Genomic DNA, 21341 nt, shown 5'->3' with positions numbered 1-21341 from the left:
TATTTACAGTGCTGCGAAAAACTATTTCTTGCGTTTTTTCACATTTGTCACACCTACACGTTTCATGGCTTCTGGGCGTGAACCACAACCATGTTTGATTTTATTCTAAATGCAACCGGATTTAAGCCTTTGAAATCTTACGTTTTTGTCTTCTTAATCTACAGAATATCTTCCCAAAAGTCATCAGTGTTTTGTGGGGAATGTGAGACGAGCTTTTGTTCTTTTTGGTCAGCAGTGGTTTTCTCCTTGAACTCTCCCATGGATGCCTTTTTGCTAGGTCTCTTTCTTTGTGTTGAATCATGAACTGTAAACTTAAATGAGATAAGTGACACATGCAGTTCTTTAGATGTTTTTCTGGGGTCTTTTGTGACCTCCTGGATGAGTGATTGAGTAATTCTAGTACGTCGGCCAGTCCTGGGAAGGTTCCCCACTGCTCCAAGTTTTCTCCATTTGTGGATAATGACCCTTACTGTGGTTCATTGAAGTCTCAGAGCCTTAGAAGTGGTTTTGTAACCTTTTACAGACAGATAGATGTCATTGACTTTGTTTCTCAGCTGTTTCTTCGAATTGCAGCCTGATATATTGCTTTTGAGATATTTTAGTCTGCTTCTCTTTGTCAAACAGCTTCTATTTAAGTGATTTCTTGAATCAACAGGTCTGGCAGTAATCAGACCTGGGCGGGGTTAGTGAAAATGGTAAATCACAGTTAATTCATGATTTAACAAGGGGGAGCAGTTACTTTTTCACACCGGATATGGTCGATTAGGATAATGTTTTCCCTAAACAATTGAAATAATTTAAAAACTACATGTTATATTTACTCGGGTTACCATCTTTTAATAATTTGTTTGATGATCTGAAATATGTAAGCGACAAATATGGAAAAAACTAAGAAATCAGGAAGGGCGCAAATATTTTTTCACGGCACTGTACCTGCACGTGATAACTAATTTACAACATCGGGCTTGTGGGTGTAACTCACATTCATGCTTTGGAGGCACACTTCATGCATGAGATGTCGGTTAGTGCACTAAACACTGCAGGCCAGGAGCATTAAATACTTACTGACGAGTATTTAATATTTAAAGGCAAACAGAAACACAAAAGTTATGTAAAAAAAAAAAAAAAGCTGAAAAATAATGTTAGATGCTTAGATTTGATACTAGGTTCAAATTGTCAAAAAAATGTTTACTTTGAATACCAGATCTGAAATGTCCATTGGTGTACTGCAAGGTATAAAATATGAGAAAAACAACCTTTAACAAAAAGCGGTCTGCCTAATTTTGACAGTGAAATGCTGCAAATGAAACATGGCTGAACAATCACTGCAGCTGCTCAGCTTTTTTTTTTGTATTTCCACCACAACTAGTGGAGGGTAATAGCTCTCGTCTAAGTGGAATATATTTATCCTTCACAAATGTCAAACCGTTGTTGCCACAGCATCGTTGCTACAACAGCAACGGCGTGTGGCAAGCGATTGCCACATGGGCATATCACACAAACACACAGCTGCACAGGCACACACACATACGCACACACGCACACGTATAACACACCTGTAAACATATACCGTGTGCTGGTATGTCAGCAACTGTCTCCTCCTCTCATCACATCCATAATACACATTTTCCTTCTGCTCCCTCCTCTTCCACACCCCACCCTCCCATCCATCCACACAGCCTCCCCTGATGTTGTGGCCTGCCCGTGACAGTAATTGAGGGAAGCTGGCTGGAACAGAGTGGGGAGGGTGGGGGGCGAAAGGGGAAGGATGGGAGGAGAGAGAGATGAAAAGAGGAAGGGAGGGGGAAACCATTCATCTGAGACCCATGGATGTGGAATGGCATATTACCGGTCTAATGTGTAATTAGATAGATAGGGAATAAGGTCAGTGTGCTCTGAGAGGGGGTAATAGTCGTTGGCACAGTGCCATCTAGTGGTGCAATAATAAATGGGAAGCCTAATCCTCAGGTGGACAGTTGTGGAATAAATAGGGATCAAATTAGAAGTTAACGATGATTTATGGGATATTCTTCACCGCCTGCGAGTGGAATTTCTCATGTGATTGTTTGCCATTGGCACTTCCTGCGGTATAGCTGTCACATTTACCGCCAGACAACCGGGCATTTGTTCATTGTCATCGCGTGGTTTCTGAGCTGATATGGCCACCTGATTTTAATGATTTTCCTGCTGACTGCTTATAATTTACAACATTTCAATTAGGAAATTAGATACTTCCGTTTACCACAGACGGCAGGAGACACAGATAGATGCCACACACACATACATAGTGTCTCTTAAAGCTCGTTTTCACGTGTTTGCTGTATTGTGATCGTACCTCCTGAACAGAGATACCGGCCTTCACTCTTTGCATCCATATGACAGGTGGTTTGTCCAGACCTCTTGGAGCCAGGCAGATCACATGACAGGAAGCTGTTAAAGCTGTTGGGCCTGTGATAAACAGAATTACTCCCACCCTGCGGGCAGGCAAATAATCTCTCAGGGCATTTACTGTAAATCTACAGGTATGTGTTAATGTATAAACAAAGCTTGTGTTTTGCTAACGTCATGGTGTGTACTCATGGAAATTATTTATTGGTGCATATGAAGGAAGTACACGTTAGTGTGGACAGTGTTTGTTCACATTTCATCAGACACCACAGCTAAATAAAAAACATATTTTACATTTAATTGTCACAGACTGGCAACTTATCCAAGTCATCCAGTGACAGATGGAATAAGCTCAACAAGTGGTTAAGAAACTGGATGGATGACTATGAGCACATATTACAAATTTCAATCAATAGTCCATAAAGGCCCTAATTCTATTAAGCTATAATTCTGCAAAGCCTGTCTGACAGACTTTGTTCTGTGCACATTTGCACTTTCCAAATCCAGCTCTAGCACACATAAAGCCTGCCTAACTTGCACAAAAACGGCTTTTATCATTACTTTTAATGAGTTTAAGCAAGCTCCTGTACTGTGGTGCCTGCTTCATACAAGTGAGAGAGAGAATAGAGACATTGTCATTTCTCATTAAATGGTTTAGCTTCTCTTGTGATACACATTTTCAGCAGGGATAATGTGTAATGTGTGTGTGCATTGTTAGACTATTGATGGGCATTTTTCACTGTGTTTTCGACCTTTTCATAGAATATATGTACAACTGGAAAGAATAACAATATCTGAATAGAAAAAAAAAACAATTATTAGCCTCTCCCCAATCCACCACCCCTGAGTGTCTGCAGTTTTTTGTTCTTACCAACACTAAAAGAAGGAAAACAAGAGGTACCAAAACTGGACTGCTGGTTAGCCTGCTGTCTAAACACAACCAAATCAAAATGCTCAGGATATTCACTATAACATACAAAAGTGTGTGTGTGTGTGTGTGTGTGTGTGTGTGTGTGTGTGTGTGTGTGTGTGTGTGTGTGTGTGTGTGTGTGTGTCCACACCCTCCTCTATCGTTCTATTACATGGGCCAGTGACTGCGGCATCTCTCCAGTTTCACCCCTCTGCTCTCCCAGACGTCTCATATTGCCCGGAGGGATGGTGATGATGTGGGAGGCGGGGGAGGGAGAAAGGGTGGGTGACTACACACATTATCTGTCTGAGAAGAGCTCAAACCGCACTGCCGTAGCCTCTATCTCCTCTCTGCTGACTTCAACATCTAACATTTGGGCCCAGTAATCTCGCGTTGCTTTTGTTCACGCCGCAGCGTGAATTGTTCGTTTTGGTGGCCGATAAATCGATTATTCGCCGAGACAAGATGAGTGAGGAGGCACCTCTGAGCAACATGACAGATTTAGAAAATAGGCTTTCATAGCCACATGAGACTGGTTTCATTAGTACATTTTACTTTTCCTAGACACCACTTGCCATTTTATTAGGTACACACGTTTGATTCATTTTTATATACGTAGCGCCAAATCACCACAGCAGCAGTCTCATCAACACAATTATCTAAGCAGCCAATCATACTGAAGCAACTCGTTGCATTTAGACATGCAGACACGGTCAAGGCAACTTGATGAAGAACTTGGAAAGAAAAGCGATTTAAGTGACTCTCAATGTGATGTGGTTGTTGGTGCTAGACATGCCAGAAAACAGCACAATCATCTCTAGAGTTTACAGCAAATGGTCTGAAAACTGAAAAAAATCTCCAGCGAGCAGCAGTTTTCTTGTTGATGCCGGAGGTTAGAGGAGAATGGCCAGACTGCTTCAACCTGATAAGAGGCCAACAACTTCTCTCAGTACTTGGTACAACCGAGGTATGCAGAAGAGCATCTCTGAATGCAGATGAGCAGCAAAGAACCACACTGGCTTCCACTCCAAACTTCACTTCCTTGCATTATTGACTGAGGATGTGGTGGTGCAATGGTGTGCAGGACATTTTCTTGGCAGACTTCGGGTGCCATATAATCGCATGTGCATTGCTTAAACACCCAAGTATTGTTGCTGACCATATCCATCCAAGGGCGCCCATCTTCTGATGCCTGCTTCCAGCATGACAAAACACCACATCACAAAGTTCAAATTATCTCAAACTGGTTTTCCGAACACGGCACTGAGTTGACTGTACTCAGAGACAATAGTGAAGTGATTTATCTTCCAGAAAGATCAATTAGATAATCAGCAGCCTAGAAGCATGGCTGGTCCTCGAGGCAGACTGTGCACAGCAAAAACCAGTGCACTTTTCACCATCCAATGACCTTTTCAGAGCTCAACTGAGCACCTTCACTGTAAATGAGTGTCACTATTCTGCCCCCTAGTGACAAAATGTTTTAAAAAATCCTCAGTCAACTATAATAGTGAAAGGGTAATCTAAGGTTGGCTGATTGTAAAATAATGACCATAAAAGATAATTGGCATTTAAAATGCAATAACTGTTACTAAGGACACTACATACTCATCTAAATAGTTATCTCTTATCGTAAAGCAAAGGTCATGAAAAGTACGAGTGATTGCACCTTTGAATCCTAGGACTGGTTTATCATGTGACGCTACTTTTTTTAGAGCGATAGGTTTCTCTTTCGGTTCATCTTACAAGTCACCCTTGCACAAAAAAGCAGGAGACTATTTTTTTTTAACTGTGTGTTTATTGAGTTTTAAACTTTACACTGACACCAAAATTAAACAAACAAACAAATAACCAAAACAACAACAGTGGATTGCATTCAGTTTCAGTGGTGAAGATCTTATCCAGTTCACACTTTATGAGGAACCAGAATTGTTGTATTTTGCGGCAGGACCATAGACAGTGCGTGAGGTTGCCCACCTCTATTTTACATTTAGGGCACAGCAGAGAAAGGTCTGAATTGTATTTATGGCGTTGAGAAGGTGATATGTGAGCTCTGTGTAGGATTTTAATTTGGATTGCCTTAACTTTATTACAGACGCTCAGAGATTTAGCATTCTCCCAAACTTTGTCCCATACCTCGTCACTGATCTCTATATTTAATTCCTTTTCCCAAGTCCTCTTCAAATTGGTTGTGTCAGTGACCCCAAATTCTGTTAACAGGCCATAACAAATTTTTATAGAAGTTGAAATATCTGCTTTTCACATTTAGAGACAGTTTGATTAGTGAGTATTGTTGTGAGTGGTCCCTCACTTGTAAATATCTAAAGAAGTCATGCCTATGAATGTTGTATTTATAGATTAGCTAAGCAGGAGACTATTAATACTCCCCACCATCACTGCTCATTTATTCAGCTGTTTAATTATGAGGTAAATCAATACCTACACTATTCATGTCTGGCATATTTATCTTAAATCGTGTTTATTCATGGTGTCTGTAAACCGAATATATTCACTTCCTCCGTGTCTGATATCATTTTTAGGTAATGGTTCAGCCTTAATCAAACCACGCTCTATCTCCACTGACTAAACGCCTCCGCAAACACACAGGAAGTGAGCACAGGGAACTAGATTTCTTGGAGAAAGCGTGGACAAAAATCTGAGACAGAGATATGTTTACTTCACACTCATTGCTTATGGACGAATGAAGAGTACAGTAGAAATCCTGATGGAGGGTTAAACAACTGGGTGGAGACAGCTGCCTAACACACCCTTGCCACAGAGCAAACACCTTTACTGGACCCCACCTTTTAACAAAGCTATTATCTCATTACACTTTAATCTGGGAATGCAGAAATAAGCAAGGGTGTTCCTAGAGGGAGTTTGGGAAGTGCAAATAATAATTACCTGAAAACCACATAATTTCCACATAATTATTGTCACATATTTTCCTCCCCCAAACTTCCCTCTTCATAAAATTTCTCGCAGCTTTCCCTGAATCTTCGTGGATCTCCATTTTATATAAATATGACACATTTCCATAAAGCTGCCTCTGAGCCAAACATGCAGTCACTCAGGCCACCCACACAACTCTGAGAGCGGACATGACTATCTTTGGCAGGAACTCATTGAGGGGAAGGGTTGATGTAACGGTATACAAAAAACCTCAAGATGCTTTTACTTCTGTGGGACTGTGGTAGAAAATCCAAATTCTGAGTTTGGAAAAACCTCTGACAAAAATTAGGAAAACCTTTTTTTGTCTTCTTCTTCTTTTTTTAATTTTTACCATGTTGTATACTAGTTATAAGACTAACAAAACTTGCTGGGAACATTTGAGTAGATTTTTTTAAAAGGTCACATCAAGCCTGTATCCTTTTCTGTTTACATAATTACATTGCGCAGGAGTGTGTCCTAAAATTAACTTTAGAAAAGCCTGCAAAGATGCCACAACTAAGTGTGTGGCATTTTTCGGCATTATTGAAAAAAAACACACACAAAAAAAATTAAAGAGCTACAACCTTAGCCTCACAAAAACAACACTTTTATTATTATTATATTGATGAAACATTAGAAAGAGCTCGTCGACGTGCTTCCACCAGGTTATAAAGAGTTCATAAAGCCATTGGTTTGGTTTGTGTAAGCATATCTTCAGGTGCTGCCAGTAATCACTGTCATAATAAGGGGGAATGATGTCACCTTTCTTGTTAATCACTAACCAACAATGGAAGCAATGCTGCCTTTATTACTCCCTCAAGTCCAAATCTGGAGAAACACACATCTATGAGCAGACTATGCAGAACATTTCAATATCTCCAGTATCAGTGCACAATTGACTCCTTGTTAGAGTAGTCGACTGTTTAAACATTGTAAAAGAACCACATGTTAGCCTTCTGACAGTCAATATGGCTTCTCACACTTACCATGTCTCTATCTATTTCAGCATTATTATTAGGGTGGCCCAGCGGCTCGGTGCAGTCGTACATATGTGGGCGGGTGGCTGCTCAGTATGTGTGTGACTGGCACAATGAGAAAATGTCAGTGGAAGGAAATCCTTCCCTCTCTTCACGCTCTACTCTCAATCTGGAGTCCCTGAAAACTGGCGACCTTACATGCCTCTAACAAACAGTCCACTGATACCGTGTGTGTGTGTGTGTGTGTGTGTGTGTGTGTGTGTGTGTGTGTGTGTGTGTGTGTGTGTGTGTGTGACGAAATAAGATCAAGGGTGGAGTGCTCTACCCACACTATTTGTTAAAACCATGAATTAATACCCACGTAAAACTTCAGGAGAATTTTGGATTAAAAAGATGCATTTAGAAGATTTTTAAACAAATTAACATCGGGAATAAATATATTGTGACACAGAAATGTAAGGCAACCAAGTCACTACGAGTGTATTATCTAGTATTTACAGAGAAGACGGATAACCTTTTCTTTGTGCTTGACATTTGGAGCCTAACAATACTCATCTTGAGTAGTATAGAGAGCATCTCAATAAACTCCTATAAGCAAGAATGTCTGCAACTGTGTAGCGAACATAAACTCCCCTTTAAACAGCAAGAAACCTCCAGCAGATCCAGGCTCAGGCAGGGTGCAGCTATGTGCTGGGACCGGTCTCCGAGGGGAAAGACAAAAGAGCTACGAAGGACACAAACAACATGAAGGTAATGGCGTGCAATAGTAGCATATAAGCTCATTAAAGAGTGAAAGAGTGGGTAGCATTAGCCCTTAGCAGCATAACTAAGGGATGGTTTAGGGTCACATGATCCACTTTTAACTATAAGCTTTATTAAAAGGGAAACTTTTGAGGGGACTAGCTCAGGAGGGTGAGATACCAAACTCCAAGTTGTGTGCGAATGTTGGATAGAAAGCACTTATAGGTGCTTTCTATATAAGAGTTTATGTGATTGGGTGAATGAGGCATGTCATATAAAGTGCTTTTACTGCTCATGCAGAGTAGAAAAGTGCTATATAAGAACAAGCCCATTTTCAGTCTAATCTGAAAAATAAAGAGGGCGTCGGTCCCTTCAGCCTGAACCGAGAGCTGCTTCCATTGGCTCTGCCTCCAGTTCTCGTTTCGAAAACTATGGGAAGCATTTCTGGATTTTACTGGGAGTCAATCGGTGTAAGCTAGAACAACAAACACTGTATTATTTATTGTCCACAGTAGATGGTGAGTGTATCAGTGTCATTTTTAACCAACATAAACTAACTTTTCAAGCTGATTTACAAAAAGCTATTAAAGCATCACTCTAAACTGCCAAGTGTCCAACAATATATAGTAGAGGATAATTGTGTTATTTAGACCTGAACAGTTCACACTATGTATCAGAAATACAAAATAGTACTCCACAGGCAGATAACCGTGAGTATTTTCCACTCTTTATATATTAATCCATAAAATATATACTGGAGGCCTTTAAGTTTAGTAAGCATTAATATAATTAACTGTGCTCAACTAAATATATATCTAAATATATAAATGTACTGTATAATACAATATATGTATGAATTAAAACAAATCCTTGCAGATACAGCCGACTGAAAAAAAAGATCTAAAAGGAGTTTAATGTCTAGAATAGTGTTATTAGCTCACTGATGATGAATGAAGATGGTGATTAGTCAGCAAAAAAGAATGAAAGACTAACCAAATACGTATCTAATGAATGGATGACTTATAGAGTTGTTAAAAAAGTAACCTAAATACACAACAAAGCCTCCCTCTGTCTGGTTATTACTCCTCAGCTCGTGCACAGACTTCAAAGCAAAAACACAGACATAACAAGGACTTTATCAGCAATACAGTTTACTGAATTATGTGTGCTTAACCTTAGTCTCGGTTTTTGATGTGTCTTTGATGTCATGTGCGGTCTGCAAATATTGGGAGAAAGGCTGGATCAGCCGGTATGTCCTCTCTAGGTACACAAGTCACCGAGAAGTCACCGATCCAATGAAAGCCTGACAACAGTTTACATAAGAAATTAATTTTCAGGGACGTGCGAGAAAGAATTAAGTTACCAGTAACATCGAGATGATGCAATAAAGGGAAATAATTAGAAAGCCTGGTGGGTGGGCAGGGCAGGGATTCATCACAGCATGGCGAAATACCACAGATTGTGCAGAACTGCTTAGCAGCTATCAATAGAAGTGTGGTTTTAGGAAGAAAACACAGCTCCACGGTGTGCTGATGCCACTGGGTGGAGGCAAAATGAAGGTGGAATATAACTTTGTAAACATGCCTATGTGTGTTTGAAGAGGTTGACATAAAAGCATACTTTTTAAGTTGAACTGCTGAACTTGCTTTTTTTGCTTTGAGGAAGAATATAAACAGACCTAGATAAACAAGACAGGCCTGCCTCTGCAAACTAACGACGAGCAGCATCAGAATATTTATATTAAATTAATTAGCAGGCAGCCGAGACTCAGGTCAAAACAGACAATAGAAAAAAAAGGGGGATTTCAAACGAAGAGTCAGCAGGAGGTGATTTCATTCGCCGGGAATCAGAGCGAAGGTATTCCCCTTCTCGAGGACTGTGGTTAGGACGGCGGCAGGCACAGAGCAAAGTGCGAATGGTGAGAGATAAAAAACAAAAACTGAAGATCCGAATCGTTAAAAGGTTTTGTTCACATTCAGAAGCCATCGAGAGCAAACATCAAACGGAGCACAAAATTCCTAAACCGAGGAATATAACTTGGAAGAGGCTCTGTGGGAAACACCATATAGTTCTATGTATAATTAGCAGATTACAATGATGCCCACATCACTATTGACTGGTTTTCCCCCAAACTAAGTTGCTAAATTTACCTCTGAAAAGGAGGCCTTTCTTCTCAGAGCATTTTTCTGACCAGAAGGACATTCCAACTGCAGTGATGTCACAAAGTTAATCCCTACAAAGAAAAACCGCTGAACAAGACGTGTTTTGATGAATCGGTTTGTTATTATTATAAAGCTAACTTTAAATGCCCTTTTTCTTCCTTTTTTTTAAATAGTGACCTGTTTATTTTTTCATACTTTAAACTGGTGCATAAGCTGTTCAGTCACTGTGCCCTTTTCTTAAACCAAACACAGACACATATACACGAGTGCGTGCATACAGGGGACTTCCAGGCCAACACACCTACACCCACACTCAACGGTATTTAAACTAAGCAGTGACACACTGCATCCGTATGTCCTTGCTTTTACACTACATTATGTGCACCATAATTATTACTGTTTTTTAAAAAGAGAGAAGAAAATGCCCTACATACCAAACAGCTGCACAGTCATCCTCGGCAAACTACTACTTTTGAAAAGGAGAAAAAAAACCTGCAGCCAAAAATTAAAAAAGAAGCTTTTATTCAAGTGTTTATGCAAGTTTTTTGTTTTTACTATTTAAACTAACATGGTAACTGCTAACATGTGCAAAGGTTACAGCTTGGAAAATCCTTGCACATTATTGGAACCTAAGTTAACTCCTTACGCCACTATTGACCTTTCAGGTCTTGTGCAACAGGTCAGCCGGACGTGGTCAGTCGGTTACACTTCACAGGTTACTGTAATGTGTAAAGTACAGTTAAGAAAGATTTGCTGTCATTGGTTGGCTGTATTGCACTAACTAAAAATAATTTAAGTCCAATGTGAAGTCAGGCAGACTCAAAAAATGTCAAAACACCCCCAAATTAAAGTTTATGACTTCAGGGCTATTATAACGGAATGGTCAATAGTAACCACGACCATAAAAAAACATGAAACAATTGATTTGACTTTGTCCTTGAGCACAGTTTGGGTAAAGACCCATCAGTTGACTGCGTGTTTGTGTGAGCTTGATTGAATTCCGTCCAATCCTGAAGCGGAAGCCATTGTTGTAAAACGTGGAGGCACGTACAAAGGATGACCTCAGTTCAGCTGACTGAGCTAAAAATTGTCTTTAGGAATTTTTTCATCTATTAGCAGTCTAGTGTTGCCAAAGAATTCCATGTATCTTCAGCTTGAAATTCCCCATCATCCAAAAGGTCATTAAGAAATAGCCGTGAGGAGAAACTGTTGAAGTCATGACTGCACAGGGTCTACCTACTTTACTCAATGTCACCTCAATTCAAATATCAACCAAATATAGAATTTTCACAGAGAAGGCAAAATTGTGCTTGCAAAGTGTATGAGCCTGTTATAAAAATGAGAACTTTATTTCCTGTAAACTACCCAGCATACAGTGCACAAACATATAGGCAAAACACAACAGCCATGATATCAACAAATATAATAATACTAAAAAGAGGCCAGTGTACTACATAATGAAATCACTTCAATAACTTAATGTAAAAAAAAAAGATTTAAAACAGACTCTTGTGGTCAAAAGGTAGGATACTTTCTTCTCCTGGTCTTGAGAGTGATCCCAGTCTTAGCTGAGAAATTCAAAATTTGGTATTCAATTTACATGCATTTTATTGCCCTGAGCTCTGCTTTGAAAGGCGTCTGGTTTCCTACATGACCACTTCAACTTTCTGTCTTAATTTGAGTGTGATAAATCAGCCTGAATGAAGCATTGCTCAACACACTTCATTCAAAGATTGAAACCAGGATTGAGCTGAAACAACTGTGACACACAATTTGGCAATTCAGTTGTTCTGCACACGACAAAGACGCCCACACCTCTTCTGAGCTCTGTTTTCAGGCAAAAGAAAAAATATAAACCCGGAAGGGAGACTCTTCAGTTGCGATTATGTGAGTATAAAGTGTACACAGCGACAAGGAAGTAAGACACTGGAGCTTAATGGGTTAAGCAGAGGTTTTTCACTGGAAAAGCGAAGTTTAAAACCCAAAGAAAGCTAAAATACTTTTCTTTACAGATGCCTGAATACTTACACACGTTAAATAAAGTGCCTTAAAGTAAGTCTGTCTTGTTGTTTTATTTCAATCTGAATGCAGCATCGCTCAAAACGATTCATCCAAAGAATGAAATCAGGAACTGCTTACTGCCCACATGTATGCTGACTAGCCATCATCCTAAAACTATTACTAATCATATTACTAACCATACGTCAAATCACAAGACTTGCTATGCGTGGCATGCTGCGAAAGCCAGTTTCAAAACTGTTTATTCCTAAGAAACTCAAAATAAGATGGTGAATGGCGTGACAACAGGCAGCAACACAGACCACACCTTCCTAGTTCAGGCTTCAAAAATCCTGGACATATGCTGTAGGTGTAGAAACTATATTTCAAGTCTAAACCCAGAATTATTTCAGCAAATAATGTGGTGTATTTTTTTTTTTTTTTTTTTACAGAGAGGTGACGCTAACAATTAACATCATTTACAGAGGTTGTTTGTTTGTTTGTCTGTGTTTGCGTCTCCTCCATTATGGCCGTTCATATGCTGATCACAAGGTCAAGATTAAAAGTAAACCTGACCTTGAGGAGCATTGTCGTCTAAGGAAACACCTGCACATTGAGGTTCTCCCCTTTTAAGGAGAAATTTAAGATTATGCAGGTGAGGTGTGTGACACAGTACCCAGATCTGATTAGAGCAGGGGTGTCAAACTCCAGGCCTCGAGGGCCGGTGTCCTGCAGGTTTTAGATCTCACCCTGAACTGAATCAAATGATTAGTTTATTACCAAGCCTCTGGAGAACTTCAAGACATGTTGAGGAGGCAATTTAGCCATTTAAATCAGCTGTGTTGGATCAAGGACACATCTAAAACCTGCAGGACACCGGCCCTCGAGGCCTGGAGTTCGACACCTGTGGATTAGAGGTTATAAAAACATGGTTAGGTACAACGGACAGTGGCCAGGGGAAGATGGTGGCTGAGGAATGCATAATAAAGGATTATAGATTTTGTATTTCTAAAGGGTTAGAGGTTAGACGCCAGAAGGAAGTGGGGAGCAGTGAACAGCAGAGCAGCTTGGTTGAGTGAATGAACATGACGGGAAAGAGGTTATGAAAAAGATTTTGTCATCTGACAGGTAGAACAAGCCCAGATGTGGTAAAACTGGTTTAAAAATGAAGAAACACAGCATTGCAGTTTCACTATGACACCAGTTACCATTATGAAAAAAGCAAAGTTTAAACAATTACTTTTATCTGTTTTGGCTTAGATAATCAAATATATCAGACATAAGGAAACCATTAATTATACAGTTACTGCTGCTAGTCAATTACCATCGAGCTGTGGAACCTCAAGTCTCCTTTTCTCGGAGTATTGTCATCTATTTAATGTTATCTGAACACAGATTTCTACCCTAATGAAGATAATGTGATACTGAAAACTCTGGCACAGTGATAATATATAGATGGGTGAGACTGCTTAGTCATATTCTGTTTTTAATGCTCAAATGTGAACTGCACAAAGTAAGTCACAATATTGATTGGATATATTCACAGCCAGCTAGATTGATTTGCTTCTTAACATTACCATATTATAAATGGTCACCCTGAAAAAGCAGTAATTATGCAAAATGTCATTACTGCTTTATGTTGTAACTTTACATATAACTAGCAGCATAGTAGCAGTAATAAATTAACCTGCCCACTTTGTCACTAAATAGAAAATAGAAGTTTAAAAACTGCACTGGAGTAAAAACAGTAAAAAGTACAATATTTTTACACTGAAATGCTGTGAAAATATAAAGCAGCAGAACACTTACATTTAGCTAACTCGTAGACAACATTATAAATAGGCCTTCCTCAAAGAGGATTCTACAGCACTACTTGATAAAAATGCAGCCTACCTAGTTACTTTAATCCGCTGCGTTTTTTAATTAAATCACGAAAAACTCCCAAACAATTCTGTTTAGTCGAGGTTTGTCACATTTGTCCGTAAAAGCTCATTTCCAGCATCCCCTCACAGTAAAAACCCGGTTAAGCACCGGGAGCAGGACGTGTTCTTTCAAACGAATTTTCTGAGGCGCATGCGCACAGTCGCACCACTGCAACGGCTCTGCAGTCACAGCTAGACGGTGACGTCACTCAATTCAAGCGATAGGCAAGCCCGGACACACACCGGTAGGCGATGAGCGGCGTTGCTGATTCGACCCAGGCAACCGGGGGATCCAAAAAAACTGTTGAGCCGGGGACGGTTGAAGACCACACCGTAGACCACACCAGCGAGGAGCCGGGACTATTCGACGGGTACCGTGTTGCGTTTAAGTGCCGTTTTTTGTTCCTCGTATAAGCATCACCGGGCTACCTGTCAGAGCAGCCTGACACGGAGCTTATCGCAGCAGGTTTTTATGGACGTGACAATGACTCTCCAGGATGAACTGACCACAGCCGCGGCGAAGGGAAACACGGCAGCGGTGGAGGCTCTTCTGGAGAGAGGGGCTCAAGTTAACGGGACGAACAGTTTTGGACGAACAGCTCTGCAGGTCAGTGCCGTCAGTAACAGCCCACTTTCTCCCACTTACACGGGTCTCATCAGGCGGGGTAACTCAAAGTTTCCAAATGGCAAACGCAGGCATAAATCCTTATTATTTCTATTATTTTTTACAACTATTAGCTATTAGAGATTTATACATGTCAGTAATAATAATAATAATCATTAAGAAAGAAAGAAACGACGGGTCTGAAAGTGACGCGCTTTGTTGTGTTTATGGAAGTCGCGTATTTTTATTGAGGAAAAGCAACAATCCCGGATCCCTTTGGTTTATTGTAAAAGCTGTAACGGCATCAATAGTGAAATGAAACTATAATATTGTTTCTTGCCTTTGGATTGGCCTAAAAAACTAGGCTGCATTGCAATATATGTGGCACAAAAATACTTTAACAATATAAAGCATCATAATATATTTTTACGCATTCTTTATATATATACACACACACACACACACACACACACACACACACACACACACACACACACATACATATATATATATATATATATATATATATATATATATATATATATATATTTATATTTGAATTCATGGCCCACATGTTGCGCTGATCGGTAGTGAAATGCCTCTTCAGTTGTTGCACTACAACAACTACAATAATCCATCTTATCTACATTCTTTGGAGCTTTTTAAAAAAACCTGTCACGTCAGTCACAGCAGGCCTGTTTTGGTTGGGTGTAGAAGACTCGGGTTCAAGTAAAATGAAAGTCAACACTAAAGTCAGCCGCATGATAATAAATACATGAATAAATAAACGCACAGGGTTAAGTGTCTGTGCAAATAGTGCAAAAATAATTAACTGGCGCTGTACTTGTGCTTAATGTGCGCCTATATTAGTGAGTGACGGTGGGCTTACATGAAATAGTTTTTGTGCTTCAGAGTAAAATAATCGGATTCAGTTAAATCGGTTAATATGATTCCCGGTCATGTTTTTTTGTGTGTGTGTAGGTAATGATGATGGGGAGCACGTCGGTGGCTCAGCTGTTACTCGAGCATGGAGCGAATTCCAACGTGGGGGACTCAAGCACCGGGGCAAGCCCGCTGCACGACGCTGCTCGGGCGGGCTTTCTGGACACTGTGCACCTTTTAGTGCAGCACCACGCAGACCCACAGGCCAGGGACAAGTTAAACCGTCTGCCTGTCGATTTAGCCAGACAGCACGGCCATAGAGATGTTGTTGATTTCCTGGAGAGTCTGCAAAATCCCTAACGCTGTGATGTCTTATTTTTATTTTTTTAACTCCTTGCAGCCGGTTCTGAAGGTGGACTTTGCAGAGCAGGGGCCTAAAAAGGCCTTCAGCCGAAATTACACACTTGAAGTTTTGCTGTAAAATGCAGTATTGCTCTTTATTTATTCACTTTCGGTGTGTATCATTATTTTATTTCTAACGAAATCAGGGTTGTCGATGGGTCTGTGTAAAAATGTAGGCCACATTTTCACACAACAACATCGCAACTTTTGTTAATTTAAGAATACGTTTTATGTTTTGTTTTATTTTTTGGGGGGGTTTTTCCAAGTGTTTATTTTCACTTTTTAAACATTTTTCCTTGTAAATATAATGTACAGTTTTACCCAATTATATTGTTTGCATATCAGATATTTAACTAAATACAAGAGATATTTTAGAAAGAAATTGGAAAGTTTGCGAAGTTTGTGAACTTTTTTTTTTTTTTTTTTTTTTTTTTTTAAATCCAGGATGCACACTACTGAGGTCTAATCTCATTATTACCTAATACTGATATTCTGCACCTTGATGTAAACTGTAACACTGGTTTGAGGGCTGGACTGCTGTAGGATGCGTACTGGAGAATTAAAAACAAATGGAAAATACATGAAATACGTAACTCTGAACTCAGTAGTTTAATTATCCCAAAGGAGCTTTTGAATAAATTAAACTTTTCTTAAATTGGGGTAGGATTACCGTAGACAAGTTTGTAACTGCTCCGTCCCGCTTCCTTTTCCAGCGTGTAAATTGACGGGTACGGAGTTGGAGGCAACCCGCTGCGCCTGTTCTTTGTTCACCTGCTTTACTTGTGTTGCTCATTTTAATTGCTCTATTTCAAACATGAAAATAAAAATACAACCAAGCGGTTTTGAGCCGATACAGACTGCATACAGCGCATGGTAAGGATTATTATCATGCCAGTATTTGTGCAAATGTTTATTTATTCAGTGAAGAACTGACGTTTACTGAGCTCGCCTAACGGTGCTTTAGTAGCGTTTTGGGTCAGAATTACTTTTATAGTGGTACATTACTGACTCATTAAAAAATAAAAATCTGAAAAGATATTAAAGAAAATAATAAATTGTATAAAGCTATGTTAAACATGAGGATGGCTTAAGTTCACTAATAACCAAAGGTGTATTCTACAACATACAGAAATCCACTCCATAGTTCTAGTGTTTGCTGCTTTTAAATTGTCATAAACTGTAACAATAGTAAACCCTTTCAAATAAGATTTAATTCATCCTGTGTCGGACAAAAGTATCTTTAAGATTAAATCAGTGATTTCCAGCACACTCCTGTTTCAAGAGCAGCAAAAAAAAAAAAAACAAAAAAAAAACAAAAAAAAAACACAACCCTAAATTGTTCCCCTTAGGATATGAACACATGCCGCAAACCAACTGAGAAAATATTCACTGCAAGTCCAAGTAACTCAATTAACCACAAACTCAACTTGGATTAGTCAAAGTCTAACTTTTATTGAGACAAATTATTCATACTACAGAAAAACAGGCTGCTGAAGAAGAGGCTACTAAATATGCTGTGCAATGTACAGAGTAAGTTCAAGTTAAGAAAATCTAAACAAGAAAAATCTCAAATGACTACAATATGATGCAACATGACAAAATTCCCATTTCAATCCATGCTTTGGGGGGAGAAAAAAAAAAAAAAAAAAAAAAACAACAACTGTCAGTATAGCAAATAATTTGGGTGTTTCCCCGCCACTACCACTGTTGGTACAGGTTTACTGCCGATTTGACAGCTTTTCACTGACTTGGTTACGGTATTTGCAGGTACAGAGCAGCATGCCATTCAAAATGAGATGTTTCTCTAGTCATTAAACAGTCATAAAGAGCAAATAAAAATGAAATGATTCCGTAAAGACCACAAGAGTGGCCAGATTGAAGTAACATGTAGACGTTCAGTCATTCTCATGCTGACAATAGATTCAAGCTCGAAGAGTAGAAGCTTAAATGCAACTAAGGCAGTAATATAGTCTTTGTGTGCTAAACTTGCAAAGCTTTAAAAATCATCTTCATATAACCAGAAACTAAGACACCAGTGGCTTACAACCAGCAAACACATACACAAATGTGTCCACAAAATACTGAATACTTAAAACTTTAGAATGTTTAGACCCAAATGTGGTAACTGTAACAAACATCCATTTCCTCAACTACAGCTAGAGTGGAAGGGCCCTCCCACCTAACACTGTGTGAGAGGAAAACATGCTCCAGACATAAATGAGTGATCTCTGAATCAGAGTCAAGAGTAAACACAAAACACTGAACATCCAACTAAATAAAGACCCCCCCCCAAAAAAAAAAAAAAAAAAAAAAAAGTGGATTATTTAATGTGAGGCACTTTGTTGTGATTCACTGATGATGATTGGACGGGCAGGGTTGAGTTTGCAGTCGGTGTTTGACTCCGTGTGGGTGGTTGTCTGGTCTCTTTATCCTTTCTAGTAGTTTCCTCTGCGTTTAGTGCTTCGGTATCATTACTGAAGACTGAGCCATCGACTGGAAGAAAGAAAATATGTTATTACCAAAGTGTGTCACTGACACAGAGTGAAGGAGCCTTTTCTATATTTAGGAAAAGTCGTTGTCAACATTGTCTTTAAGAAAGTACTCATTTTTCATCAAAAGTTAGCACTGTCATTAAAGAAAGTTTTGAAGAGAAAACTAAGGAAATTCAGGCAGTCTGTGCAAAAACACTGGGATACAGAGTGTTTTTCAAAATTTTAATTAATACATGTTTATCATGGTGCAAGTACTGCAAGAGATCCAACATAGCACAATGTGTCCTATTGTCTGAGTGAGCCCCCCCCTTTTAGAAAATCATCTTGTTAATAGGCTCCCCCCCAAAAAAAAAAAAAAAAAAAAAAAAAAAAAAAGCCATGCACCATCAGGTTTTGTTATTCTTTAGAAATGCTGAGAGAAATAAGTGAGATCAAAGTTCACGATAACCAGATAGAAAGCAAACAGACCCTCTTTCACAACTTGCAGAATGGAAATGAATCATCATAAAGCTGACGGCTTACTTTCAATGTATTTATTGTCTGAGCCCAGTCCATCTGACTAATCTGGGGTATTGCGGTTAACAGGATACTGCTAGCTTTGTTTGCATTCTCCTTCATCGTCTTCAGTACATTGTCAACACAGACCTAGGACGAGAAGAAGAAAAGAGAAAAAATGTATAGCAGCCATTTAAGAGGAATCACTTGCAATGGTGCAAATTTCACTTCCTTTAAAATGTCACAGCCACGCATTTCGAAAATAACCATCTTGGTGTGTATTTTTATTTTGTCTACTTTGAGTGAAGTAAACACTCCTCTGTGAACAATTCTTGAAAGCAGAGCATGATGTAAAGACAGGCACCATCTTGTAAAATCAGAGCTATTATGAATAGATTATGTATACACTTTAAAAGAACGACGGTGTGAACTCAGTCGCTAAGATGTAACACACATAATGTGGCCTCCTCTTTACTCAAGTCACAATTGCACAAAAACGCCAATAACCAGTTCAACATAATGGTGAATAAAATCCACTCAGCTGAAAAATGACACCACCCACTCCTCCCGTAAAAGGCCAGTGCGGTTAATGTAGATGTCCGCTTTCTCAAGAAAGATACACTTTCATATTCTACATGCAACAACACATAATTTCTTTTGCAGCTATGCATTACAGGTGTAATTTTTACCAATTTGAAAACAAAAACCGATGATCTTTAGTGTGAAAATACTTTCTGCATTACTAAGGTGGTGTGTGGCTATAATTTACAAGATTATTGTGAACAGTACTCAGTCCCCCAATGTGGAACCAGTTTAGTGCATTTCCACAAATGACTGGAAGTGATGCTAAAAAGCCGGCATCAGTAGGGCAACACAAAATTGCTGAGCTAAGAACCACCAAAACCAGAGTCGTGTGTGTGAGAAATTCACAAATGTCTGGCAAATGGAGCACATGCTTGTCTTCCCTGTAATGTTATCCTTTAAAAATAAATTGATAAAACCTTCAATCTGGCACCAAGGCACAACTGACTGCACCTTCACTGTGCTGGTGGAAAAAAGGTATGTGAATATGATCTTAATAGCACTGGTTTAGTAAAACCATATTTATAAAAAAAAAAAAAAATTAAAACATTCATGTACGAGTGCAGCAGAAACAAAGCTACTGGACAACACGGAGAGCAGTTGATTGTGAAAGTACCGGCTTAACCAAATCAGTCACGTCAGGACCTGTGAGTGAGTCACAGCAGTAGGTGGAAAAACAATATTTTGCTCTTTGCACCTGTACTGGGATTGCTGCGTACATTTTACAACCATCACCTGTGCTCTGAAATTTAGTGACTCATTACATGGTTCAGTTTCGAGCCTACTGAACCATGTATACGACACTAGCAATCACTTTACTCACGTGGCTAATGCAATACAATGGAGGAACTAAAAATCAAAACGGTGAAATAAGCAGTTATACCGCACAAACGTGGAGTTCTCATTCCCATATTCTTGTATAAATGCAGTGAAGTATTCGTTCATAATCCATTCTGAAATTCATTCAGCCACAACTACAGTGTACATTACAGTAAGTTGCACAACATTACTTCCATCCTGTGTACCTCCTGTAACCTTCATTAACCCTTCCCTTGAGTGCTTGTTTTTATGTCACACTCAATGATTAGGTTCATGTTTTTGTGGTATTTGTCAGGATGAAGACAGTGTAGCTGATGACTCAGTGTGACTCAACCTCCTCTGGCAGGGCTTCCACCGGAGACTGGCAAACAAGCCGACTGGTTGGAGAGGGACAAGGAGGGGGGGGGGGGAGGCCAGGAGGTAGTATCAAGCTGCGAGGGAGTGAGGGGGGGCGGAAGGATGTGGCGAGCATTCTCTAACAGGAGGGGGAAGAGGTCAGCTGCAGGAACTCGGAAGTGGAGTTGTGAGTTGGGCTGGATCAGTTCTACATAAGCCGGCGCTCGCCCACACGCAGTAGATCAACTGCATAATCCAGAGCGCCTGACAGAGGCCAGGTCACTCGGAAGCCATAAGAAGCCACAGATACTTTTATCTACTTATGGAGCACAGATGTTAAAAACCTCTAACCCATCATTTATAGTGAGAGTGAACGATCTGGTTTAGAAACTCGTTGTGATACAGTAAACTTTAAAACTACAGCCACTACTTAAAATACACTGCTCAAAAAAATGAAAGCAAATTTATTAGATTTCAGTGTGGGGGAAAAAAATAATACTGGACATCTATACTGATACGGACTGGGTAGTGTGTGAGGAATGAAAGGATGCCACATAATTTGGAAATGATCAATTTGAAAAGTATCAACCTACAGAGAGCTGAATTCAAAGGCATCCTGAAGATCAAAAGCAGCGGACTAGTCCATTTTGCTGACATTTCATTACTGTAATTCACACTGGTACTCAGTTTGGCCCCCACATGC

General features: G+C 39.5%; 1 protein-coding gene and 1 pseudogene across 2 annotated transcripts in view; one reads left to right on the top strand and one right to left on the bottom strand.

Moving 5' to 3' along the window:
* The first annotated feature begins 12884 nt into the window (after positions 1 to 12884).
* On the top strand, positions 12885 to 17574 carry cdkn2a/b (cyclin-dependent kinase inhibitor 2A/B (p15, inhibits CDK4)). The gene is made up of 3 exons (XM_082537169.1): positions 12885 to 14397; positions 14493 to 14633; positions 15612 to 17574. Exons 2-3 carry the CDS (start codon positions 14499 to 14501, stop codon positions 15870 to 15872), a joined length of 396 nt encoding a protein of 131 aa, XP_082393295.1. The 5' UTR covers positions 12885 to 14397; positions 14493 to 14498; the 3' UTR covers positions 15873 to 17574.
* Positions 17342 to 21341, bottom strand: part of LOC309708851 — a 32410-nt pseudogene continuing 28410 nt past the window's right edge. Inside the window, exons 8-9 of the transcript XR_014280888.1 lie at positions 18929 to 19051; positions 17342 to 18407 (exon numbers count right to left, since the gene is read on the bottom strand). The product of XR_014280888.1 is annotated as an uncharacterized misc_RNA (transcript). The remainder of the gene's footprint in view (positions 18408 to 18928; positions 19052 to 21341) is intronic.

Source organism: Aulonocara stuartgranti, assembly GCF_965226115.1.
Source record: "Aulonocara stuartgranti genome assembly, chromosome: 6".
Taxonomy (NCBI): Eukaryota; Metazoa; Chordata; class Actinopteri; order Cichliformes; family Cichlidae; genus Aulonocara; species Aulonocara stuartgranti.
This window is presented reverse-complemented; position numbering and strand designations above follow the sequence as displayed.